At 42.2% G+C, this 27,848-nt stretch overlaps 1 protein-coding gene across 4 annotated transcripts in view; it reads right to left on the bottom strand.

Moving 5' to 3' along the window:
- NLGN4X (neuroligin 4, X-linked) overlaps positions 1–27,848 on the bottom strand; it is a 341,308-nt gene that overhangs the window by 176,638 nt on the left and 136,822 nt on the right. The window contains exons 2-3 of one of the 4 annotated variants that reach the window (XM_006901777.1): positions 18,557–18,616; positions 11,466–11,618 (exon numbers count right to left, since the gene is read on the bottom strand). In XM_006901777.1, the coding sequence (XP_006901839.1) occupies positions 11,466–11,618; positions 18,557–18,616 (213 nt within the window). The remainder of the gene's footprint in view (positions 1–11,465; positions 11,619–18,556; positions 18,617–27,848) is intronic. The other 3 variants (XM_006901778.1, XM_006901779.1, XM_006901780.1) reach the window with 3 other exon arrangements.

The raw sequence follows: 27,848 nt of genomic DNA, 5'->3' as shown, positions 1-27,848 counted from the left end.
TCCATCCATCCACCAGCCCATGCATGCATCTATCCATTCATCTATCCATCCATATACTCATCCATCCATCCATCCATCCATCCATCCATCCATCCACCAGCACATGCATGCATCTATCCATTCATCTATCCATCCATATACTCATCCATCCATCCATCCACCCATCCATGTATCCATCCATCCACCCATCCATCCATGTATCCATCCACCATGCATGCATCTATCCATCCATCCGTCATCCATTCACACATCCATCCATCCACCCATCAATCCAGCCAGTCACACATCCACCTACCCATATATTCATCCGTCCACCCACCCAGCCATCCACACACCCATCTACCCATCCACCCACTCATCCATCCATCTATCCATCCATCCATCCACCCACTTACGTATCTATCTACCCAACCACCGACCCACCCATCTCTCTCTCTCTCTCACCTCCTTTCAAATATTTTGCCATTTCTTTTGGATAATAAAACCATACTCTTCACTTGCTAGAAACATTCAAAGAAAACATTTTTCCCCTATTAGTGCACAGGGAAACAACAAGCATCACTTTATGAGGAAGAAATAATTCACATGCTATTTTACCACTTTTGTTAAAAACAGGAGCTGTGATTATTAAAACTACTAATTGCAGAGATCATCAAAGTGCATGCTGGGTCATCTGATGTGATCATCTTCTCAAACGCTGGGATGTGCAAGGCTTAAAAATATATTATTTCCCCAAACCAATTAGGAATGGTCTCCTGAAAGCAGACAGCTCAAGAGGGCAATGCCATATGCACCGTGGCGTGATGGAGAAACGGTATCTTAGTTAAACAATCTCTGTCATCGTGTCTAATTAGCAATGTAGACATCTTTTACCCGATCAATAAACTCATCTAAATTCATGGCTGTTGATTCAGAACAGACTCACTGCCGACTTTCCACTGGGATCCTGTGGCGAAAATCAAGTGGGGGGAGATTGCCATTCGTTGTTCTAAGAAGCCCTTGCTGGATTCAACCACCAGAGAGGCTTGGCCTCTGAATTCAAAGGGCAACTCCCTACAGACCATGCCATAAGAGCTCTGGAGTATCCTTAACATAAAGAAAACAAAAATCCTGACATCTAGACCCAGAAGCAACATCATGATCATTTATGAGAAAAGACTGGCACTGATAAGGATTTCTTTTCGCTTGGCTACATATACAGTCCACACCCAGAGAGGCACCAATCAAGGACTCAAAAGAGGTACCGTATTGGGCAAACTTGTGGCAAGGGAATCTCTTTTTAAAAAGTGCTCAAAAGAAAAGCTGTCATTCTGAGGACAAAGATGTGCCTGACCCAAATATGCAAAAAGTGGAACAATAAGAAAGAAGACTGCAGAAGGAGGGATGCCCTTAAATAACAGCTGGAGAATACTACGAAATACACCATGGGTGGCCACAACTCAGCCAGGCCATTTGCTCTTGGATGTCCTTGAACCCTGAACAGTGGAGAAGGTGGCTTTTTGGGGATGATTTGAGACTCAAACTATGGTCCAGATGAATTAGCAAGCCATGCGTCTTAGGTCTTGCATACTTGGAGGAATTCAGTCAGTTTTGGGAAAGAGAGTTTAAGCTGTAGACTGGGAGTTATATTTGTTGTTGTTATGTGCCATCGAGTTGTTTGCAACTCATAGCGACCCTACGTACAAGAGCCCTAAACGCAGTTCTAGCCTATGCCAACCTTGCTGTCTCAAACATATTCATTCCCACCACTCCACTCACAGAATCAATCCATCTCATGTCATCTCATCTCATCTCTCTTCCTCTCCTGCACCATCCGGCCACACTCCCAAACAGGATGTCCCTCTCTAAGGACCAGTCCCTCCTTGCAACATGCCCAAAGTATGTCAGACGAAGCTTCAGAATCCTTGACTCCAGGGAACATTCTGGTTTCACCCTCTCCAGGACAAACCTGTTTGTTCTCCTAGCAGTCTATGGTCTAGTCAACACTCTTCTCCAGCACCACAGCTCAAAGGCATCAATTCTCTTTCTATCACCCCTACTTATTCACTGTCCAACTCTCCGATGCATAGCACGTAATTGCAAAGACTATAGCCCGCATCAGGTGCACCTTAGTCTCCAGCCTGACGTCATCGCGCTTCAGTACTCCTGAGAGGTCCCTCACAGCCGACTTTCCCAATGCCAATTCGTCTCCTGATTTCCTGGCTGCTGTTACCAAGAGTGTTGACTGTGGAGCCAAATAAACAAAAACTGTTAACTATCTCAATCTCTTCACCATCTATACTGATGCTGCCAATTGGCCCAGTGGTGAGAATCTTTGTTTTCTTGACATTGAGTTTCAATCCATATTGAAGACTGCAGTCCTTGACCTTCTGCATTTATGTTTAGTTATGTTTAGGGTCAATTATGTCCTTTGCCAGCTACAGTATGGTAGTTCTTTCTGATCAAGAAAGATGGGAGCAGCCAGTGGTTGGCAGGAATACCGCCATTCTGTTTTCTTCCTGAGGTTATAGGATGTTTTTCATTACCTAATCATGAGCTGATGATTTATTGTCAACTTTTCAACAAGGTTCAGCTGGCTGACACTTGCAGACCAAGTTGGAGTTCTATCAGTAAAATATAGAATGGCTTTCATAAAGTCTGCAGTAGAATACAGAATAGCCTTCACAGAATGATCTGGATGTTACGGCTGAGAGGTCTAAAGTCCCTGCTGGTGTATTCAAACCACGGGATTGGTGCAGCCTTGCGGTGACCAGCACAGCTCCCTGTGAAGCATCCTATCATCATCACAAATGAATCTCTACCCTTATTTTCACGATGATATTCTTACAATGTGGAATACCATCCACAAACGAACGGAGACTGAGACATGGTGCGACACTGACACAATGGAATACCAGGCAGCATTGAGAAGCGACAATTTTGAAAAATACTCTATATAACTTGGGAGAGACCAGAGTGCATTGTGCAGAGTGAAACATACCAGGCATATAAGGACAAATACTGCACAAGGGCCATGATCATGAATATAGTAGGGTAACTGAGTGAGCTATGTATAAATGTTGCAAAGTGAGGGAGCTCTGATGGCCTAGTGGCAAGAAGCCGCACTGCAATCCCAGACGCATGAGGTTCAAATCCATCAGATGCACTGCTGAAGAAGGAGGGGCAATCTCCTCCTGTACCAGTCAGATCCGATTTGACGGCACACACACAAACAATAATAAAACAAAATTTAAAAAAATTGTTGGAAAGTGAAAGGAGAGAAAGAGGGCATTAAAAAATGGAAGAAGGAAGAAACCACTGGGCTGGCAGACATTAGAGGATGAAGTAATGTGAAAGATTCAATGGGGGCCTGAAAAGATTGCGTGATAAGAGGCATGGAGCAACGGTAATTAATGGCATAAAAATACAGAGTCGCTATGAGTTGCGCTTGACTTGAAGGCAATCAGTGATCAATAATGAATGGTTACATAAAAATCACAAAGTATGCAGCAATGAATGAATGGAAATCCAAATTCTCTGTAAATGTTCATTAAAATTATTTAAAAAAAGATGAGAAGAAAGAGGCTTACAACGTATTTTCTTGGAGAAGTGGAGACTGGGGAAGAAATTACTCTCAGGAAGAGACGCTGTCAAAATTTTTGCCACAGTAGGAAAGAAGTGCTTTGATCTCTTGATCTTTCAGTATTTTGCCAAGATCTCTCATTGGCCAGACTTACACCGTAAGCTAAAAAATGCTGCTGGTAGTGGCCACCCTCCCAGAGAATAGAGCAAAGCCAAGATAGCAAAGCATGGATTTTGGAAACAAACTGAACAAGACAGAACTTTTTCAAACGTCCTGTAGACTGTGTGTCATACAGATTTGGAGCTCAATAGAGAGCTTTGGTCTGATGGTTGATTTTGTAAATAGTAAAAAACTTTTCAGAATCTACTCAGGAGCATGTATTGAGTAACTAAGGAGGCTCATAATTTGAAAAATAAATCACAAAGTGTATGCACAAAACAGGATGCATTTGAATAATTATATGCAAAATAATACTTTTTAAAAAAAATGTGGAATTAGGGTGTTTCCTGTTTCTTCCATTTTTGGACCATCTGGACACTGGAGTTGAAATGTCATCCTGATTTGCCAGTTGCAAAAACAACCACCCCTCCTGGATGCATTTGATGCTGGTGCTGACACAGGAGCCCTTCTTTCCCCCGGCATGCAGCAACTTGCGTGGATGCAACGGTTAAAGCACAGCACTGCTTGCAGGAGGTGTGCGTGGGGGGAAGATGAGGCAGCCTGCCTCTGCAAAGATCACTTCCTCAGAAGCCCAGTGGAGCAGTCCTTTGTCCTGTAGGATCAGCGTGAATAGAGACTGACTGGCCTGCAGCGGGTTTATTCGGCAAACAGCAGCTTGGAGTCCCTCAGAGCCCTGTAGCACTCCTCCCCACCGCCAGGACAGTGGGGTCTTTGAGAACCTCTGTGGCGGGCCCTTCTCCCTACTTCCTCCCTCCACCTCTTTGTCAGAAAGGACCTTTTGTGGCGTGACAGAAACCTGACTTCCTGCCGCAGACACCAGCAGCCCCAGACAAGAAGCCAAAGGCTGTGGGAGAAGAAAAACCAAATATTCGGGGGAAGCGTTATTTCTAGACAAAACAAATCCAAACGATGCAACAAAGACTGGGGGTTGTGAAACCGACTGAAAGGAAATGAAAAAAAAAAAAAAAAGAAATATAATTACAAAACAGATCCAATGATAAGTAAGTTGCTTAACACAGTAGTGGAGAAATTTTTTTTTTGCAGTTTTTCTCATTCTTTTTTTTATTATTAATTTTAATAGACATTTACAGAGGTTTTGGATTTCCTTTCATTCACTGCCGCTCTTTTCTCCCTGCCCAGCCCTGCCCACCAGCTCGCTCCCCTCTCCGAAGAGAAAAAGAAAAAAAAAATTCCATCATTAGTATACAATTTCCACATCCCTTCCGCCCCCATCCCCCACCCCGAGTACAGAATTAAGGTTGCATAGAGAAGTGTACTCGGAGAAACATTCTTTGACACCCTACTTTGATTTGAAGGTTTTTCTGACCCACAAAATCACATAAAAATCACTGTCAAATAGTCACATCTGACTCAGAGGCAGCCTCTGTTACTGGTCTTAAACAAACCCTCAGACTCAAAAGGAATTTCCTTTTATTTTCTTTCCCCATCCAAGGTTCTGAATCATCTTTTTTTTTTTATTAGTGGCCAGGTGCACTTAATTTAAATGTCAAAAATTAACATGATGCAAAACAACTATGAGGTAGCATCTCACCCCAGTCAGAATAGCAAAATTTAACAGAATGGCAAGCAACAAAAGCTGGCGAGGTTGTGGAGAAACTGGAACCCTTATTCACTGTTGGTGGGAGTGTAAAATGGTGCATCCACTGTGGAAGGCTGTATGGCACTTTCTCAGAAAGTTGCAAATAGAAATACTATTTGAACCAGCAATTTCACTACTGGGAATTTACCCCAAAGAAACCATAACTGACATCCAAGCAGACATAGGCACACCCATGTCTATCGCAGCTTTGTTCACAATAGCAAGGAGTTGCAAACAACCCAAGTGCCCATCAACAAACAAATGGATAGAGAAACTGTGGTTATATTCACATGATGGAATACTACACTGCATTAAAAAACAAGGAGCTCATGAAATATTATACGAAATGGGTGACCCTGGAGGACAATATGCTGAGTGAAATATATCAGTCACAAAAGGACAAATATTGCATAGGGCCACAGTTGTAAAGAGGACTGACATTGGGTTGAGGGGAGATAAAGAATGTATATTGCATTGAAACAGACGAGGGAGAAAACTGTTTAAAAGGGATATGTGATTAGGTATTATTGTCATGACAGGAGTCCAGAATGAAGGCTGCATAGTGGAGTGGACTTGGGGGGAGGGATTGTATAACAAAGAAAGAATTTTACTTTTCAAAGAGAAGAGTGTACAGGAGGGGACGGGTGGGCAGGGAGAAAAGTGCAACAATGAATAAATGGAAATCCAAAGTCTCTGTAAATTTTCTTTACACTTAATAAAAATACAATATCAAAATTAACATGATGGCAGGCAGACAGCTGGTGTCAGTAAAAGGAGTGGGCAAGGTTGCATCAATCAAGAGAACATTCACTCACTCAAGTTCTTTCTAACTCCAATCAACCCTCCATGCACTTTCCAAAATTGTGCATCATACTGGGTCCTTTTGTCCTTTGGAACTGCTGGTGGATTTGAACCAGCAATGTTTGGGTTAGGAGCACAACGCCCACGTCAACATTGTTGTTGTTAGGTGCTAAGTCCTAGTGATCCTATGAACATGAAATCTGAAACCTTATCCTACCCTGAACCATCCTTGTCAACTCTGATACACTCCAGTCCACCGCGGCCGTCACTGTGTCAGTCCACCTCATTGGGGATCTGCCTCTGCTTTGCTGACCTTTCTAAGCACGATGTCCCTGTCTGAGAAATAGCCTATCCTTATGCTATTTTCTCCTGTCCTCTTCCAATTATTAAGTCCCATCATAAATCACTTTTTGTTGTTGGGTGTCATCAAGTTGACGAAGATTCATAATGACCTTATGAACGACAGATCTTACACTTGCCCTATCCCACGCCATCGTTATGACCCAGGCCAGAGGCCATTGTTATTAGAAACCGTTTGTGGTTGACTTTTTATAGAAATGCCCTCAGTCAGAAGGCCTCTGACCCTCTTAGAGGCAAAGAGAGCCGAGTGTTGTCTCCTATACTTTGGGCATACTGCAAGAGGAGACAATTGTTAGAGAAGGAAAGGTGAAAGGCCAATAAAAGACAGGAAGACCCTCCGTGAGACAGACGGACAGGGTACCTCAGCCCTGGGGCAAGAGTCTATCAGTGATGAGGAAGATGGTGTGGGAGAGAATAGGGTTCAGAGCAGATTGACTGTAGGTTGCAATGACTCCTATTGAACTCCACAGCACCTAACACAATGTATATCTATCAAAGAATTGCTGGGAATAAACTTTATGTCTAAATTTATGGGAGTCTCAATTGTTTTTTGTAAATTATGATTAAAGTGACAATTAACAAAGCAAATGGATTCTGTCGCTCAATCTTTCACAGACAATTTGTTTTAGAACCTTAATGATAATATACACAATGGAATCAATCACACTTCTCCCCACTTCCTCTCTATGACTCTCATTTTTTTTAACATGGATATTCTTCTTTTGATTACCCTTTTCTGCCTTCAGGATTTAATCTTGCAGCTAGCGTTAATCTTATGTTGTTGATGTTGTGTGTCCTCTAGTTGAAACCTACTCATAGCTGACTTTCCAGTGGATTTTCAGAGGCAGTAAATCCCACAGGAGGAGACTGCCCATCTTTCACCAGGATTCAAACTGTGTGCCTTTAGGTTGGCAGCACAGCTCCTTACCCCTAGGCCACTATAGTTCTTGTTTCACTGGGGTCATTTATTACTTTAAATGACCATCTACTGTTTTAGCTCAAAGGTGAGCCAAGGGGGAGAGTCTGGTTAAAGGGTTATTATGGTATCTCAGGGGTTCTCCTTGTGTGCACTGGACCTGTAAGCCTTGCCTTTAATGTTTTAATGATTTTTAATGTTGTTCCACATGATCTCCCATGAGAGTCTACACATTATCCCATAGGATTCATGACTGTGATCTTTTTGAGAATGATCTTTTTGGTAGTCGTAGCGGGGCACCATCTAGTGCTTCTGGTCTCAGAGTGAACAAGGCTTCAATGGTCCGTTAGTCCTCTCGGCTGCTTCCATCTCATCATTGTTCAGGAAAACACCAAGACTTGTACCTTTGAGGACTGCTCACCAACTTTCCCCTCTCTTTCTTTTTGATTTAAAAATGACAGTTCACCTAACGTTTGGTTGACAAGTCATTTGGAAACATCTTCCTCGATGTGATCTTTCCTTTATGAATTCTTCTTCTAAACTTTTTATCAACATTCTTCAAAACTGAAATGACATTTATGACCCCAGTTGCTATTTTGCCAAAGTAAGATATAGAAAGTCATCTTGGAGGATTTTGTGATGCAAATGGACCTTGAGGTTGTTCAACAGTACGGTCCAGAGACCCCAGGACTCGTAAGTAGTTAACTCTCTATAGGTGTAGGATTACGATTATGATTAAGAAGCTTACAAAGACTTGTCCCTTGTGGATGCTGCTAGGTGGATAGGATTGAATCCTGTTTTTGTGTTCTTGTGTACTACAGAGTCAGAACTGACTCATAGTTGATCTTTTGGTGGGTTTTCAGAGGCAGTTAATAGCACAGGTGGAGACTGCCCGTCCTTCTTCAGAACAGCAGCTGGTGGCCTCTGACTGTGTGCCTTTGGGATTGCAGCACAGCTTCTTACCATGAGGCCACCAGAGCTCCTGAGTTTTGACTAATTTTAAACAACTTGAAGGCACCTCTAACCATTCCCTCCCTTCTGCTCCTTTAATGTAAATACCAATGTCAAATTCTGACTACTTTATCATCATTTTGCAAACAGCTGTAGTGTCTTCGCTTGGAAAATTTCTAAATCAGTCAAATTTCTAGTACTGGTTCTCTCTTGGGGTCTTTTGTATGTTCATGTTTTCAAAGATGAATGAGGGAGGAAAACACTGAGTGTAAAATTTAAACAGCAAGTTGATAATACAATATTCCTGGCAAAGTATGGAGTCTGAAATGAAGAGATACACCGGGCAAGAGGTAGAGTTCAAGAGGGTAATCTGAAAATACGGCATCCAGAGTCATGTCAAGACTTTCACTCCATTTTAAAGTCTTGACATGAGTATGGATTCCATTTCAACACAGAGTACGTCTAAAGTTGAAGGCTGACCTGGTGTTTCTGTGGTTATTAGGAATCACCATGTTGATCACGACTCGTAGTGACCCTAAGAACAACAGATGTGAGCCCTGCTCTATCTTTTGGCATCCTCTCATCACCTCCTAGATTCTTGAGTCCACTGTCACAGTCCTTGTGTCGATCCACCTTGTGGAAGGTCATCCACGGACCCTCCACCTTCCCTAACACGATGTCCTTTCCCAAGGACCGCCCCGCTTCACACCATGTTCAAAGTATGTGAGGTAAAGCTACCTTCCTTACCGCCAAGAAACACCCTGGTTGCGGTTTTTTCCCCAAGATAGATTTGTTTGTTCTTTTTTTCCAGATGGAGGGTATTTAATTTATCTCCAGAGGGTCTTTAAGTTAAGAGTCGAACAGATGGCATGTCAAGATGTGATAGCTTGCACCGAAAGGAATTTGAGACACCACACTGCCAATCAATCTTTCTCACTGACTCCAAGACACAAACATGGTCGAGGATAGAACTTTACTAATAAAACTCAAAGTCGTCAGTTTGGTTCTGATGTACAGTGACCCTCTGCAGGCTCTGCAAGGCTGAGAGTTGTCAAAAGAGGAAACTGCCCACTGCTGGCCCTCAGACCAGGTGGTGGATTCAACCCACTGGAGACATACGGTCTACTGGTCAGCACGGCAAACTCCTACAGACTGCTTCACCAGAGTCCTACTGCGGTTCTGCGTGATACACACAGAAATGCAGGTACTTCCGAACAATCATGGAATCGTACTTAAGTGTTTTCAAGTGAGCTCGGCCAAGGTTTCCAATCTCGCTAACTTGTCTTTTAGCCAATTATGAAATCTATAATCTCTAGCTCCCACTCAGAGAGAAGGTGCCCTCTCTCTTGATCCAAAAGAGTGACAAAGGACGTTTCCTGAATCTGATCATCTCTGTCCTCCAGTAGATGCCGTTTGCTTTTATCCAGGTAGATTCAGGGATCTCTGGTGGCCGAGTGGGAAAGAGCTGTGTTGCCATCCCTAAGGCATGCAGTTCGAATCCGTCAGCTGCTCCAAAGGAGAAAGATGGGCATTCTCCTGCAGGGTCATCTACAGCCTCTGGAAACGAAATGGACGGTCAGCTATAGGTCAGGTCTGACTTGACGGCAACGAGTTGTTTAACGCTGACGTGAACTCTGGGATGTTATCATCTGAGAGCGACTTGGACACGTCTGTGGAGCTCTATTCCATCCTTACTATCTCTTGGACACAGAGTTTGTTTTCTTTGCTTACAATTTACCATAATCACACTGCACAATGGGTTTTTCCCTGTCATTGTGACAAACCCCACTTCTCCCGACGTGTGACGTGAAACAATGGTTTTCACAGAGCTCTGGAGATGTTACTACTCATGGACTGTTTCAAGTAGACCAAAACCTATCAGAAGGTAAAGTATCTTACAACCAAGATCTACAATTTTCAGACACACAATTAGAAGGAAAAATGAGCCAAATGTCAGTTCAACATAAGAGCAACATCCGAACGTTCACGGACATCGGCAATGTCCTGTGATTGGAAGTCACACAGAGAACATAATTCAAACCAAAAGTTTTATCGCCCACAAGTGCAACTGCAGTCCAGCTTATACCACTGCTTCCCCAAACCCAAAATCCACAATCAGCTAAGCCACCAGGGAAAATACATTTCTACAAATGATATATTTAGCAAGTTCAGAAGGAAAAAAAATACTACTTATGGTTACTACTATTAAATTGCCAGAGATAACTCATTCTAAAGGAATCTGTTGAGTTAAAAACAAAACTAAACCCAAAACATTCACTTAACCCCAAGACAGAAAAGTGCTTTTCAATACAGTTTGATTTTCATCGGGTGAATATCAGGTTGCATTTATCTGGGTTGAGAATCAAGTTCACAGAGAGAAAAGAAAACAAATCTCAACCGAGACAACAGCTGGACCGCATGAAGATACTGAAACAAGTCAAAGCATTATCTTCAACAAGAGAAAGACCGAAGTTATCGCCCTGCCTATCAAGAGGTGATTTGGTAAATAAAATGTGGTCCTTCCACACAATGTGATACTTCACCCCATGAAAGGATAACCAAGAACCTGAAAAACACCGCACATTGTGATTGGGTCTGGAGGACTTGTTCCTGAACGTTACGAGCCAATCACAGAAAGACAAAAAACAAAACAAAACAAAAAACTACTGCATTATCCTTCAAAGCAAGGAAATGGAAACAACCCAAAGGCCCATCAACAAATGAATGGATTGAGAAGACAGTGGTGTATTTATACTACTAAAGAACAATGAAGTATTTGTAAAATATGAGACAACACTGAAGAAACTAGAGGGTCATTGCATTAAGATCACTAGTATAGCAGTCAGAAAAGTTTCACACAGAAGAAAACCTTTGAAAGTTACCGAGGATGGGAGCAAAAGGAATGAGAAAAGCAATTTTTGGTAGTTATAACCGTTTCTCTGGGAACAGAGTTCATGAGGAAAAATAAACACAGGAAGGCCAAATGACCTAGACATTCAAGACACAAAACTCCCATCCAAGAATCCTGTGTGAATCGAAGGCAGGCTGTGGTTAGTGCCTCTTTGTGTAGCTGTGAGCGAGACGTGTGCACTCACCTAAGACGCCCAGCCTGTAGTTGATGGTGATGACGATGACGTTTCCGTAACTGGCCAGGATGCTGCCGTCGATCATGTTGCCTGTGCCTTCCATGTAGGAACCTCCGTGGATATACACCATGACCGGCTTCCTGCTGTTCTGATCGTGGATGTCTGCCAAAAGAGGAAAAAAGAACCACGCAAGGAAAATAAAGAAGTTGATTAACAGATGTGTTTAAAAAAAACACAAAAGAAAAAGATGTCTTAAGTTTTACAATGAAGGAATCCTATTTCTACATGTGGACTTGTAGAAAGACTAGAAGTCTTAGAAGTGATAGGACTCTCTTGGAGGGAGGGATTTCATTACATCTTTATATCATTACATCGTCTGTTCAGGAAAATGATCTTTGGAGAAGCCTAGTTTTGTGGTTTAGTGCTAAGGAGTTATCCTGCCAAGCCAAAGGCAGGTGACAGGACCCCACCAGCTGCTCTGTGAGACAAAAAGAAGCAATGTCCTCCCTTGTGAAAGCCCATTGGAGGGGCAGCTACGGGTTGGTTACTATTTGATAGTAAATAACAACAATAGTCATTGTTAATCATCTATATCCTTTTGGGAAGGTAACGTATAAACCTCAAAGCCAAAATAAAAACATTAAATAATTAAGACACCCGTTTCCTACATATTGCTGAAACGATATTTAAAGTGATTGAAATCTGAGATGCCCATGGCATGCAATAGAAAATAAAATTATTCTCATTGTCTGGCTACATGAAAAATCAACTCCAGCTTGGGCATTTTCATATAATTGTGTATATCTTTTGTAGAATTGTGTATATATTTTCAGATATCTAAAGTCAAGAAAAGATGCAATCATCTCCCACTTAAATGTTAAATTACGCACATTCAATACAGCACAAAACACAGACACAGCCAAATAATTGTTTAAAGATGAGCAATAGGAGAAAAAAAGTGTTTGTTTTCTTTTCTTTTTTTTTTAAAAAAAAAGGATGTTAGGGAGCTCTGGTGTCCTAGTGGCAAGAAGCTGCAATGCAATCCCAGAGGTACAAGGTTCAAATCCACCAGATGCTCTGCTGGAGAAAGAGGGGCAATCTCCTCCTGTACCAGTCATATCTGACTTGACGGTACATGCACACAAAATAATAATAATAATAATAATAATATTAGATGTCCCAGCATTGATTTCACTTGTTTATTGGAGGTGGAGATACTGCAACAGAATTAAAAGAAAAAGGCAACTAGTAAAAACGGCCAGAGCACCCAAAATTTTAAAAAAGGAAATCACAGAAAGGCATACTATTTTCAGAGAGTATGAATTCCCTTGTGGTATGCAAAAGCAATATGTATCCTCGGTAATCCTTCTGATTAAGAAATATTTTTTAAAGAAGATGTCAAAATATTGTGCAACGGTCCATGATGAAGGAAATGTTGGAGACAATCTGTAGAATCTGTACAGTGAGCTTCCTGAAAATTTATTAGGAAAATGAAGTAGAGTGAGCCAACTCTGCCTGCCTTCCATGCGCAAGAAGAGAGTTTTTGCAAGGCTTCTGTCCTTCTTGCTGAAATGATAATTCTGGAAAGAGATCTTGAGCAAAGGAGCTAGACCATTATGTGGATGGTGGCTAAAGGTGGAATGCATTAGGAGACAAACCTCAAACAGGTAATGCCAACAAAGCTCAGAGAGAGGCATAAGAAACCCACAGGTTCTAGCTATCACTCTGCAAATTAAAAAAAAAAATGAGTGCCAAGCTCATTTTGGTCTGTTTGTATTTTATCCACTGTACAACGTGTCTCATTTTTTCACATACAAACCCAAGGGCGGTTCATGATTTTGTATGGCTACATGAGGAAGCTCTGGTGGCTTTGTGGGTAAGAAGTTGCGATGTCAACCCCAAGGCATGTGATTTGAATCTACCAGGTGCTCTGTGGAAGAAAGATGGGCACTCTCCTCTCTTATAGATAGCCTCTGAAAACCGGCAGAGGAACAACGATGAATCAGTTCCTACTTAACAGCAAACAAGAGCAAAAAGAACACATTAACTTGTGTTCCACTGACAATGGCAAGTTACAATCATAAGAAAACAATGCACAGTACTCAGAAGAATGGAATTCGCACAACACTTATGTATGCTCATTTGGAACTTGTGTATAGACTGAACAGCAGTTGTTCAAATAGACCAGGGGACACAACATGGTTTCAAATCAGGAAAGATATGTGCCAGGGTTGTATCCTTTCTCTGTACCTATTCCATCTGTATGCTGAGCTAATAATTTGAGGAACTGGACTCTGTGAAGAAGAACGTGACATCAGGAGTGGAGGAAGATTCATCAACAATCTGTCTTATGTAGATGACACAACATTGTCTACTGAAAGAGGACTTGAGAAGACCAAAGATGATAGCCTTCAATATGGATTGCGTTTCAACATCAAGAAGACAAAAACCCTCACCACATCCTGACAGATGGGCAAAAGAATGAAACTGTCAATGATTTCAGTTGGCTTGGTTTTCAAAATCAAGACACATGGAAGATGTAGTTAAGAAGTCAAAAGAGAAATTGCATTGGCCAAGTCAAAGGCCTCTATAAGATACTAAGGAGTAAGTATGTATGTTTGAAAACTAATTCAAGCCATGGTTTTATTCAATAGCTATATATATATATGTGTGTGTGTGTGTGTGTGTGTGTGTGTGTGTGTGTGTGTATGTATATATACGTGTGTGTATATATATGTATATATGCATATATGTATATGTGTGTGTGTGTGTGTATATATATATACATGGAAGTTTGACAATAAACAGGAACACCAAAAAAGAATCAATGTTGCAGTGTTAGCTTAAAGTTGGCCTTTTTTTTGTTTGTTTACCTATTACCTTAGCCTCCTCTGGTCTGCAGCTACCTGAACTATAGAAACATAGTTTTGCAATCATCAAGAGCTGTGGGACTAAGATTAGAAAGACAAGAGTTCTTCCCACCCTGGGCAGCAAGACTTGAGGGAGACCAGAGGGAGACACTGGTGGTGGTGCTGGAGAGATTGTGGCATTGCTGTGTAGAAACTATGACATGGTGTAACCAGAGAAGCCCTGAGGTAAAGGCCCCAGTTAAAGGTTTTTCTGTTCTGGTTGGATGCTTGAAGGAGAAGCTGACGTATAATTGCTCTCAGCAAGGCAAACCTTGCTGGAAGATGTGGATTTGACTGTGGAACTGAAAACAGGACTTTTACTAATTAAGGAATTGTGGTTTGTTCTTTATGATGGGACTGCTGGACTAAACCTGGACTTGTATTGTGAGATATTCTTTGCCTCTCCCACTCTCCAACCTATTTTCCTAATGAGCCCCACTCTTGATACCACAACTGTAAATAACATATGTGAGTCAACAACGAATAGACAAGGGTCTTGCTGTTGGTATGGCTCTAGAGGTACCATGGGGCTGGGCTATTCTCACTCCTTCTGGCCCTTTCCGGGACATGCTCATGGCTCTGTTACCCCAGGCCTCATTTTCTGTTCTAAAGATGAATACTTTTGAACTCTAATTGTTATTGAAGAATACAAACAAGACCATGGACTGCCAGAAGAATAAACACATACGTTTTTAAAGAATTACACGTTATAGGCAAGGAGATGGAGATTTCATCTCACATACTTTGGGCATGTTATCAGGAGAGCCTAAGACATCAAGCTTGGAAAAGAAGAAAGTCAACGAAGAAAAGGAAGACCACTGATGAGATGGACACAGTGATGGCAATAATAAAGAGATTATGAGGATGGCAAGGGATCAAGTAGTGTTTTTGTCACACAAAGAGTCACTATGAATTGTACTCAATTTGAAGACATCAAACAATATAGGTGGTGTGTTTTTTTTTTTAAAAAAAACAAAACAGTCCAACACAACAAACACCAACAACAAGCTGCTGTCTGACCAAGCAAAGGTGTTTTGTACCATCCCATTATTTTTTGCCCTCTCTTCATATTTCTGTTCCTTTACAAAGAACTCTGGTGGTGTTGTGGGTAAATCATTTGACTGGTACCTCAAAGAATTGACAGTTGGAACTCACTAACCTCCCAACAGGAAAAAGTTGTGAAGCGTTTGGAAGCTTATGGGGCTGCCCTGCTCTACTCTACTGGGCCAGCATGAATCTGTTTCAACGTGTAAACGGGGCGGGGGGCTAATCTCGCTGATTTTACCATTGGTGATTGCTGAGGGCAAAGGGTAAGTGGAGATTCTGAACTGGTTGGGATTTTTATGGTTCTCCGCCGGAAAGTCTATTACTTTCACATCTCTTTACCTTTAATGAAAAAGAGAAGAAGATGTTCACGAACTTGAGGGAGTCGTAATCAGATGCAATATTAATTCTAAGTACACACTAGCGTTTATTTGTATTACATGGAAATCAGACGGCGTCGTTACAGTAGGAACAGAAATGCTACAGAGTCGTCGGTAAGGATGCTGCCAAAAGAGATAAGGTGGTTTAATCCATGATGCCACTGAATGAGGAGCTAATGCCAAAAATGCCTGGAGGCACGCTGAAAGGTGGGCAGTTCAAACTCAGCAGGCATTGTACCGGACAAAGGGTAATAAGGATGGTGAAACCTGGTCTCACATTTCTCTGGGGATGCTATCAAGAGGGATCAGTCCCTGGGAAAAGAGATGATGCTGGGAGAGAGAAAAGGGTCACAGAGAGAGGAGAGAGGGACTGAAACTCACAGATGACTATCGAACATCGCTGTTGAGTAGAAAGTCAATCGAGTGAGTTTCCAAGGCTATCGAAATCACGTAAAAGATTGTCTTTCTCCTGAGGAACTGCTGATGGATTTGTACTGTCAGAAAAGTGCATCCTTTGAGCTAGTTCCTTCCATGCGATGAGAGAGAGAGAGACAGATTATAACAGGGGACATGGTGAGAGTGGTAAGGCAAGGTTCAGATCTGTCATTTAAGGATGATGCGACGGCATCTAACAACAAGGGAGGCAGCGGTAGCCAAGCCCTAAGGGGCTGCGAGGTGAATCTAACACCTGTACCTCTCCAGCATTTCGAATCCGTCAGCTGCTCCAGGGAAGAAAGACGGATCATCTCCATCCGTGTGATTTACAGCCTCAGAAGGCTGCTGGAGGGTAGGCGATGAGCTGGTTCCGACCGACGGAGTCTGAGCAAAGCTCGGCGGGAGCTGGAATACACGGGATGAGCGTGCGGGCTGATCCCCAGGGAAGCCAAGGAAGGATGCTGATGGATGGCAGCGGAGAGAGGCAGTGGTACTGGACCAGGAGGAGGAGAAAGGTGTGCTTGGTGCGTAAGGCAGGCAAGCTGACACCCACCCGTAAGGAACAGCTAAGTGGTGAACTGGTTACCAGGATGGAGAGCCTTCCCACGTGCCATCTCCCAGACCTTTGAGAGAGCTGCTGGAGGCAGTGAGTGCCTCGTGGACTTCAGGCAGACGGAACACAAAGGCTGGGCTGCGCTGGACAGCCTCGTTGGCTGGCAGGAAGAAGCCTTGGCTAAAAAGGCCCTCCACAGAGAGAGTTAGGCTGCCCGGTGCGGGGAGCACACTGGCTGCAAATTGCCTTTCAAGCAAAGATAGGAAAGATTCATCAGGTCTCTGTTGGCTCCCTGAAGGTAAATAAATGGAGTTCTGTGTGCCCCTCCTATGACAGAGGGGGAAATGTGCTTTTATCCAATCTGCGGAACCTCTCAAGAAGGAGGGGGCCTGCTTATTTATTTATTGTTTTCTTTTTTGCTTGCGCTGAACGGTGGGTTGTCAGCCTGCATGCCACATACTTTCTATCTTTTCAGGAAAAAACAAACAAAAAAAACCCCACCCCTAAAAAATCACCGCAGTTTCTGGTAGATAATTTGTCAAGCAATTTGGGATCCTTGGAGGGAAAAGGGGAAAGACATTTTTTTTCTCCCATAGCAACAGAAGGGTGCAGGAAGAGAAACAAAAACGAAAGCGTTCACAATTGCTGTGATGCGGAGAGAGAGAGATGTCATGTTCTGGATGGACCTCACTTTTGACTGCTGGGGAGCCTTCACATCTTTCTTTTCATATTGCCAAAGAAAACAAGCTGAGGAATGTCATCTTTGTTGTTATGTGCTGTCAAGCGGGAGTCAACTCCTAGCTGACCCTTCAGCGGGTTTTCAGAGGCTGTAAATCACACAGGAGGAGAACTTTCCACCCTTGTCCCTCCCACACAGCAGCTGGTAGATTTGAATGTCTGCCTTTGAGTTGGCAGGACAGAGCACGCCTTATGTCCTCTGCAGGCTTTGGAAAAGCAGAGGGTCAGTGAAACAGAGGGAGACCCTCCCACTGAGATGGACTGACACTGCGGCATGACCACAGCAGACAGAGTGACAATGACAAAGACCAGGACAGGTCCCATGCTGTTGTGCACAGGGTCACGGTGGCATGGCACCAAACAACAACAATCAACCAAGCTCCTGAAACAGAACCACGGCTCAATCGAAAACTTATGGATAGTTTTCACTGTGATACTGATCTTGGATTGGGATTCAATGCCTGTTAAAAGAGGAGGGATTAAAAAAAAAAAAGAAAAGAAAAATAAAAATTTACAGAAATGCAGCTCCCCAAAGATACCATGGAGGCATCTTGAGTGCTTTGAAAGGTCATTTAAGAAAAAAAAAAAAATAACCCACCAAAAAACCAAACCTGGTGGCAGGAATAAAACAAAGAAGACATGCATGGTATAACAGTCCTCTTCTTGTGACCAAGCAAAAATAGGAGGGGAAAGAGAAAAAAAAAGAATTAAACGATGCATAAAGAAGGTGGGCTTCCTTGGAAAGAGTTTTTTTTTCTTAGTTGTTCAGCATTTAAGAGAGAAGAGGTAGGTTTCTCTTACCAAGGAGGGTGGCAGGGCGTGCAAGCATGTATACAGGAAGTAGGCTTAAAAATGACAGTGGTCGCCCCAAACGAGAAACACATAAAAGTACACCCAAGTGTACTAGATGCAAACAAGGGGAGAGGAAAAAAAGAGGTTGAAATGGGTGGGAAATTATCTATATAGTAGAGATAGGTAAGATATAAAATCATGCATCAGGGTCTTGGGGTGGGCGGGGGGGGGAAGAAAAGCACAAAATACCTTCATCATTCCCACGGTCATTGCTGGTAATATCATCACTGCCTTTCTTTGTGTTCGCTCCTGGGGTCAGAGTGAAAGGAAAAATAAAGGGGAGGGAAAAAAAGACAATTCAAGAACAATAGGTTTTCCAAAAAGAAAAGAAAAACCACAAAAAAAAAAACCAAAAACCAAAAACAACCCAGAAGAGAGCGATATTATCCAGGCAAAAGAAAAGAAGAACACAAAAAATTGAAATCGGTTACGTTTGAATTTTAAAAAAGAAAAAAAAATATGAAGGAGGGCAGATGCAAAATGCCTATCAACGTAAAGATGTCAAGAAAAACCGTGTGGAAACATTACTTGCCAAAAAATATCAGAGGTCCTGTGAAAATGCAGTCTGGGAGTTAATGGCCTCATTACCAAAAACAAGGAAAGAAAGAAAGAAAAAAAAAATCAACCTCAAAGCTAATGTGAGTTTAAAATTAAAAAAGAAAAAAGGGAACATTCAATTATTTGAAAAGAGATTTCCCACATTTAAAAAAAAAAAAATCCAAATGCATATGTAATAGTTGGAGTTCCTCGAATTTCAATGTGATTTTTTTTAAATGTCACCAATACACCCAGATGAGAAAAACTGATTATGGATGCATCCACACAAGCAGTAACATGGGAAAACCTTCGTCAAAATAGCCTGACCAGGTTTTACCTTTCATGTGACGTCTCCATTCATTTCACGCACAAGAATTTAAAAAAAGACATGAGAAATGGCATTAAGATTTCAACTTGCAGGGAATCATTACCCCCCTGCCCTTTGAAAAAAAAAAAAAAACAAACACCAAAACAAAAACACACAGACAAACCAATCTATCGTTTTCCATGCTCAATAAGTAGCATTTACTTTTTTTTTATTGTTTTAAAAGGAATAACCTTCCCTGGGTTTGAAGTATGTATTAGTATTTGCCACACAGGACTCACCTACCTGGATTACCTGAATATGGGATCTGAACAGGAATTTCCATGACAAAGCAAAAGGACCACCTTTACCCCCAAAACAACAACAACCAAATCCAAACATCCAGCCCATTTACGCTCACAACACTCCATTTTTATTGGGTTTCTGACATAGTTGGGTTTTAGAAGGAGGGGACTGTCTTAAAATATCTTCATCAGATTATCTCTGGAGGATGGAGATTTGAACCGGTGACTTTTCAAGAGCAGCTAAGACAATGCTCTTTAAAAAGAAAAAGAGAGGGACAGAAAGCTCTACTCAAAGAGATTAGCCATAGATCCTTATCATGCAAGGTGCCATTTGTGCTTTATTTTCCAGCCACAATTCATAAAGCCCTTAATTTTGAGTAAGGTATGGTGGCAATTGGCTCTCTTTCTTCTTCTTCTCATATAGTCATGGGGGCCACGAGATGAACATGCCAGAGCTGTGAGCATATATCATACCAATCGATTACAAACCAACCCTTGACTGCTTACAAGGTGATAGGAAGATAGAGGTGGGTTCAGTTAAGATCAAAATCATCTGCCACCAAGTTATAGTAGGCACTTCCACCACCATGGGAGTCCCACCAAACCAGTTCCCAGACAAGTCAATTCCAAATCATGGCACATGTTATTGTTGTTGTTATGTGCCATCGAGTCGCTTGCGACTCATAGCGACCCTATGTACAACAGCCCTAAACTCTGCTCTGTCCTGTGCCAATCGCACTGTCTCTGACACTCCCATCCCGATTATTCCAGTCACTGAATCAATCCACCTCATAGAGGGCCTTCCTCTCCTGCGCCGTCCCTCCACCCTCCCAAGCATGACGTCCTTCTCCAAGGACCGGTCTCTCCTCACAACATGTCCAAAGTATGTTAGACGGAGCCTCAGAATCCTTGCCTCCAAGGAGCCACCCGGTTTAACCCTTTCCAGGACAAATCTAGCAGTCCATGGTATTCTCAATATTCTTCTCCAGCACCACAGCTCAAAGGCATCAATTCTCCTTCTATCCTCCCTAGTCATTGTTCAACTCTATGATGCATAACAAGTGATTGCAAAGACCATGGCCTGTATCAGATGCACCTTAGTCTCCAGAGAGACACCACTGCTCTTCAGTACTTTGGAGAGGTCCCTAACAGCAGACTTTCCCATGGCACATTGCCACAATTTTTTTTTTAATTTTTAAACTCACAAGACAGGGTTTTTCCAAGGGGTTTTCAAGTCGCTGTGGTTTTTCGAAATTAGATCATCAGATCTTCCTTCTGAGATGTCTTGAGTGGGTGTGAACCCCCAATCAGATCATCAGATCTTCCTTCTGAGATGTCTTGAGTGGGTGTGAACCCCCAATCAGATCATCAGATCTTCCTTCTGAGATGTCTTGAGTGGGTGTGAACCCCCAATCTTTCAATGTAGTGTAGTATTTGAGAAATGTGCAACACCCCAAAGTGATTCCTGAGTTAAAGTCCATCAAATCCAGTGCCAGTAAGGGCATTCAGACTTACAGCAACCCTGGATGTAGGTTCAAGAAGAACTAACTACCCCAGTGAGTTTCCAGGACGAGAAATCTTTACGGAAACAGATGACTTCATCTCCGTCAACTGAGTGGCTAGTGAGTTTGAACCACTAACCTTTCAGGCAGGAAGCTGAGCACTTAACCACTGTGCCACCAAAGCTTCTTCTACATTAAGGTAGCAGGAAATTGAAAAAAATGTGTTACATCATTCACGACTGAAAGAGATTTTTCAATGATGAGCACTTAAAAAGTGCTGAAAGATGGTTTGAAGGAAGATAATAAAATTTGGGTTTTTTTTTTCTTTTAATTTTATCATTTTGTGTGTGTGTGTGTGTGTGTACCATCAAATCACATCTGACTGGTACAGGAGGAGATGGTTCCTCCTTCTCCAGCAGAGCATCTGTGGGATTTGAATCGTGCACCTCTGGGATTCCTTCTTACCACTAGGCCACCAGAGCTTGCCGAAATTTGGGTGTTTTCTGATCTACTGTAGGATGTTGATGTTAAGTGCCCTAGAGGTGATTCCTAAGCCTGCAGACCCCCACACGTGACAGGGGAGAAAGTACTTTTCTCCACAGAATTTCTCACTGGAGTCTTACCAGGAGTACACTATCAGGTCTTTGTCCCAAAGGGCAGCTCAGAGAGTTCAGGCCATCAATCTTTTGGTTGCATAATTACTAAGGGTTAAATATTGGTATTTTCTTTAAAATGCCAGAGAGCAAGGATGTCAGTGTAAAGACTGTGGAGCACCTGCCTGAAGCCATGCACTTTCCAACGGCTTCCTAGCCATCTGAAATTTGGACAATGATTACGGAATAATGCCTCTGGATTCATGATTGCAAAGAGGACGGAACAGTGCCTGGAATGTTAAAAGAGCAAGCAAATCTCTCTCGGAGGAAGTACAACCAGAGCTAGGATAGAGACAGTCAACATTGGTCCAGGACAGAGCAGACTTCTAACTTGTTGTCCACAGGCTTGCTGTGATTGGTGGTCGACTTGATGACACTTAACAACAGCGTTGGTCATTTATGTTTAACAGCCAATTCTGTCCGCCCATGTACGTTCTGAGGAATAAATATTCTTCACATACACAGTTTTAACATACCAACCTCATGGATGCATTTAATTAACAAGCTGGGAAGAAGTGAAATCAATTCTTTGATATCCAGAAAACCACCACGTTTACCTAAAGAAAGCAGAGCTGAGCCATGCTGAGGCAAACTCTCTTTCAAATACACTTAGAAAAGAATTATGATTTTGTCGTCTCTGTGTATTATACTCATTAGCTAGAAAATGGTCCAGAGATTCTACTGCTTAAAACAACAACAAAAACAGGAGCCTAGAAAGGACTTGTACATCAAATAAGCTCATCTTCCCAGTGCTGTCATGTGTAGGGAGCTGAGCTGTGAACTCAAAGACGGTGCCTCTCTGATGGTTCGGACGCACCAGCTGCCCTATGGCAGCAAAGTGAGCAGGTTCTCCAAGTGATTGTTGCAGCCTCCACAAACCTGCTGGATTGTTCCTCAGGAGTCCGTTCCAACTTGATGGCAATGACTAATATCAGTGACTCTTGCTGGTTAAGCAACTAAGTTGATTTCAATTCACAGGGTCCCTCCACTGAATTTCCAAAGCTGTAAGTCTTTACAAGAACACACTACACATCTCTCTTCCCCAGAGCAGCTGGTGGATTTGAACTGCCAAGATTAGATTACCAGTCCCACACTTTATACCAGGTCATTTGTATTGAAGCTCCACTTGACGAAATACAACAGCTGTCAGAGCTCTCTCACAGACTGAACGTCTGGCTAAATTCCATTTCAAAAATGGAAAAGGGATGTCTTCATTTATTTTTTTAAAATGCCACAAGAACAGTATGCTGCATTATCTGTGTTAGGACTCAAGCCTTTCTCTTTGCTGAAAATATTTTAATTAATTCAAGCAGCATGATTTCCCCCTCCCGTTTCTATAGAAACATGTCACCTTATTTCCCCAGTGTTCTTTCATTAAAGGAAAAGAAAGTTCCTAGAAATAACAACACTTGCCGTCAAAAGACACAGCATGGAGGAAGAAGGAGAGTGTGTCCTGGGGTGCAATGCTTCCCCGGAGAAAGGCATTATGCTGGGAAGAGTGAAGGGCCATCCAAGAGGAGGAAGCACCTTAGTAAGACGGACTGACATAGTGACTGCACCACTGGGCGGAAACGCCGTGGAGGTGGTGAGGATAGCACAGGAATCAGCAAGAACTTTCTATTGTCCACAGGACTGCTAAGAGTCGAAATTTTATGGACAAAATCAATAAGATGTGGTCCTTTAGCGGGACAGTCCACCAATTGCCTGCCAGTATCTCCTTCTGCGATGGCTTCGGTCTTGCTGTGATGCTGAAAGCTATGACACCAGGATGTCAGATACAACAAGGTCACCCATGGTGGGCAGCTTCCAGAAAGAGCTTCGAGACTAAGGAGCAAGTGATTCCCAAATCAGCCAACAGAAACCTTACAGATCATAAAAGCACACGGTCCAACTCTACTGTAAACTGGGGGGAGCTGGGTGGTCAGTGAAAACCAGGAAGATGCCCAAGAAAGAGGGGGACAATATGGCGGCCACCATGGGCTCCAGGCTACCAATGATTGAGAGGAGGGTGCAGAATCAGGAAGGATCTACCTGACAACAGAATAACAGGGGAAATGGAAAACAGTGACTCCAGTGGAATTCATAACAGAGTACACCTATCTTGTGATTGCTAAACCTGCATTTCAAAACCAAGAGATGACACTGATTTCCTACACTCTTCCCAAATCTCCTCTAAAATAGTAGAGTAAAAGCGTGCTGAGGTGCGTCTGATACAGGCCATGGTCTTTGCTGTCACGTGTTATGCATCAGAGAGTTGGACAATGACGGGGGAGGTTAGAAAGAGAATTGATGCCTTTGAGCTGTGGTGCTAGAGAAGAGTATTGAGAATACCATGGACTGCTAGGAAAACAAACAGATTTGTCCTGGAGAGGGTTAAACCAGGTGGCTCCTTCGAGGCAAGGATTCTGAGGCTCCGTCTAACTTACTTTGGACATGTTGTGAGGAGGGACCGATCCTTGGAGAAGGACATCATGCTTGGTAGGGTGGAGGGACAGCGCACGAGGGAAAGGCCCTCTGTTAGGTAGATTGATTCAGTGACTGGGGTAATTGGGATGGGTGTGTCGGAGACAGTGCGATTGGCACAGGACAGAGCAGAGTTTAGGGCTTGTCCAGAGGGTTGCTAGGAGTCGCCAGCGACTCGACGGCACATAACAGCAACAACAACCAGGAATGAATGATAAACCAAATTTTCTGTAAACTTCCATTAAAATAAAAATAAAAATATTAAAAACACCAGACGAGTAATATTAGATATCTAAGATTTAACATTATCACCATTTTTTTATGGGGGGAAATGGTGCAAAAGAGTAAAGGTTATGATATTTATATGGCTTCCTAAATGCACAGGCGTTCCATTAAGGATTAAAATACACAGTTGATTTTATTAGTAAAATATTTCTATAGCTCTAGTCTTAAAAAGGGATCATTTTCTCTTTTTAAAAAAATGCCTGGTCTTTTGACGATGTTTCCCCATTCATGGCTTATAAAGTCATTTTCAAAATCAAGACATTTAGATAGTAATTTTACTACATCTAACCTAGACACTGTGTGAAGAACTTAGAAGAGTAAATAAACCACAGTAAGAGGGGAACAGAAAGGTAAAAGAAAACATGTCAGTCACAAGGACTGCTCGTAATATCATCAAGCAGGAACGGAATTTCACATCTTCTTTTCTTAATATAAATTAATGCTGTTCCCACTTAGGTGTGAAAATTATCTGATATAGTCATCAGATGCTATTTTGGGGAAACAGTACACATACAAGAATCTGAAGAACCAACATTAACAAATTCCAACCCAAAACAATCCAATAGAACCAAATAGAATCTTTAGAAATACTTTATTTCCTAAACAAAAAAAAAAAGCACATTAAGATTGTATTTACCAGATCATAACTGTTTACCTATTAATTTAACATACATGCATACAGGCACCTATTCATCTATATATATCTCTCTCTTCATCATCCACCCATCCATCCATCCATCCATCCATCCATCCATCCATCTTTGTCTACCTATCTCTACTCATCCATGCATCTTTATCTGTTTACCTCTTCCTCCACTCACCTACCTGTTCTTTTATCTTTATCTCTTTTCATCCATCCATCCATCCATCCATCCATCCATCCATCCATCCACCCATCTTTACCCATCTGTCAATTATTCTTTATCTGTCTCTCTCTCCACACACCAATGCATCAATCCATACATTGATTCTTTCATTTTTATCTCTTTCTATAACCATCTTTATCTATCCTCAAGTATCCAACATCTCTTTTATCTATTGATATATCTCTCTCCATCCATCCATCCATCCATCCATATTATATATTGTATCTATCATCTATTTAATCTTCATCTTTTATTTCTCTTTGGTTATATTACTATATACCTATCGTCTATCTTATCTGTTTCTCCCTCTCTATAACAAGGGGGGGGAAAAGTCAAATTTTATTTAACCTTGTCCACTCTCAGGCATGAAAAGCTTGTTTAAATAAATACATTCTTTTCAATGCTGGGGAAATTGTATAATGGGACATGGGGGGACAAAAAGTAAGTGGTCTTCTGGCCATCACCAAGATATGCATAATAGATGTGTCACCCAGCACTGGCATGAGATATTTGCCCAGTATTCTAATACATAAATGCTGAGTATTCTCCTGGGCTGACCTCAGAGATGAGCTGAGTAGAAGCCCTCATTTGTCCAGCCCACACATCAAGAATGTCTGATGAATCACCAGTGTATGTCTCACAAATCCATTTATCCAAGAGCTATATATTGACTCCTCAAACATGCTGGGTCTCAGAAGAGAGCACATGGGGGCAGATGACACATCTCACCCTGTAGAAGGTCACTAATAGCTCAGACAGACAGACACATAGAAGGTTCAGAAGGCCCAGGAAATGGGTACTGATAAATTTATAATCACTCTCTGGAGTCTACTGATGTCAGAGTGCTTTTCAGAGGAAGTTCTGAGCGTGAGTCAGCAGATATGTTTCTTAGGGTGAGAGCTCAATTGTTAGGAGTAGAGGAGACAGCTGCTTGTGACAGGTAGATGGAGAGGTAAGAATTAGGTGAAGGTGGAAGCTTGTGACCCAGAGAGCCAGGAAGGAGTCAAGCTGGATGGATCTGTCTATCCTTGCCACCTGAAGACCAAATGGTTCTGGGATCAACATCTCACAGGCAATTTGTTTCACAGATGCTAATGTCCCTGTTAGAGTATGAACACAATCAATCTTATCAATGGGTTTCAGCATTGTAACCGCTGTGTCATTGCAGCTCATCAAAGGTCTCTGTCACTTTGGCTGGTGACCTCTACACTTCACCAACTGTGACTGACTCCTCCCAATGACGGGTCAGAAGCAAATGAGCTCAACAGTGTTCATCCAAGGTCTCCTTCACCTTGGCTGGTGACTTGAACACCGCCACGGACCCCCTCCGGATAACATATCCAAAGCGGATGAGAGAACGAGTGGTTGGCTGTGAGGCATGAAGCTTTCTGGAAAGAGATTTTAGTTTGCTGTTAATGAAAGTGATCTCGGCAAATTCCTATGATATCGTTTCTAAGCAAGTTGTCTAGTGACATCTTCCATGTGTGTCAGCATGTTCCTGAGTTTTGTTCGGATTTCCTTCATCTAAGTTTTGCTATCCCCAGCAACATCTTTATTTCCTACCATCTTTCAATTTGAGAAAGCAATGGCCATATCTTCTAATCTAAACCTATTACTGGACAGTGTACTTGGACACCTAACACCCTAGCAATGGTCATATCTTCTTACAGAAACCTATTACTGGACAGTGTACTTGGACACCTAACACCGTATAGGACAGAGCAGGACTGTGTTGGTGAGTTTCCAAGTCTGGAAGTCTTGACAGAAGAAGAGTGGCTCATCTTCCTCAAGTAGAACTTGTGGTAGATTCAAATCACCAAACTTCTGGTTGGGTTGTTGTTGTTGTCAGGTGTCATCAAATCGAGTACAATTCATAGTAAATATATGAGCAAAAGATCTGAACCCTTTTCTATCCTGTGCCAACCTCACACTTCCTGACACACAACAGCGCACTGGGGCAGTCACCACATCAATCCACCTGGTTGAGAGTCTTCCTCTCCTTTGGTGACGCACCGCTCTTTCCAGCATCATGTCCTTCTACAAAGAATAGCTCTTAGCAAGATGCCCAAATGCTTAACTGACCACACCACCAGGGCTTGCTGGACTCAGAGATTATTTTTTAAAAAAGAAGCAGAGGGCACATGTATTATATGGGTTTTTAAATGAATTAATGCATTATTTAATAAAAAGGGGACCTTTCAGAATACTTTAGATTGAAGGTTTAATGAGTGATGGTTTTGAGAAGTCCTCTGGACTTGCTAAAGAATTTGAGTCCAGTTCCACATTTTCTTAACCTTTCAGGTATTCATCTATTGTGTTCCTGGAAATCCATAGTCATCTATTCTTTCTGGTCTCAGAGTAGAATATCTCAGGGCTTCTGGAAACTATTAGTCCTGTGCATTAGTTCTGCCTTTGAGCCACAGAGTTTCACTGGATAATTTCCAAGTAGATCACACCAGTCCTCACTTCCTAAACAACCTCCCATTCCTCTATTATTCAATACAGCAAAATATTTCCTCCACAAACTTAATTATATATAATAACTATAATCTCTTTCCTTTTTTTT

This window comes from Elephantulus edwardii, unplaced genomic scaffold, assembly GCF_000299155.1.
Source record: "Elephantulus edwardii isolate Elephantulus edwardi_28Jun2011 unplaced genomic scaffold, EleEdw1.0 scaffold00344, whole genome shotgun sequence".
Taxonomy (NCBI): Eukaryota; Metazoa; Chordata; class Mammalia; order Macroscelidea; family Macroscelididae; genus Elephantulus; species Elephantulus edwardii.
Note: the sequence above shows the minus strand (reverse complement) of the source record. Positions and strands in the feature narration are given on the sequence as shown.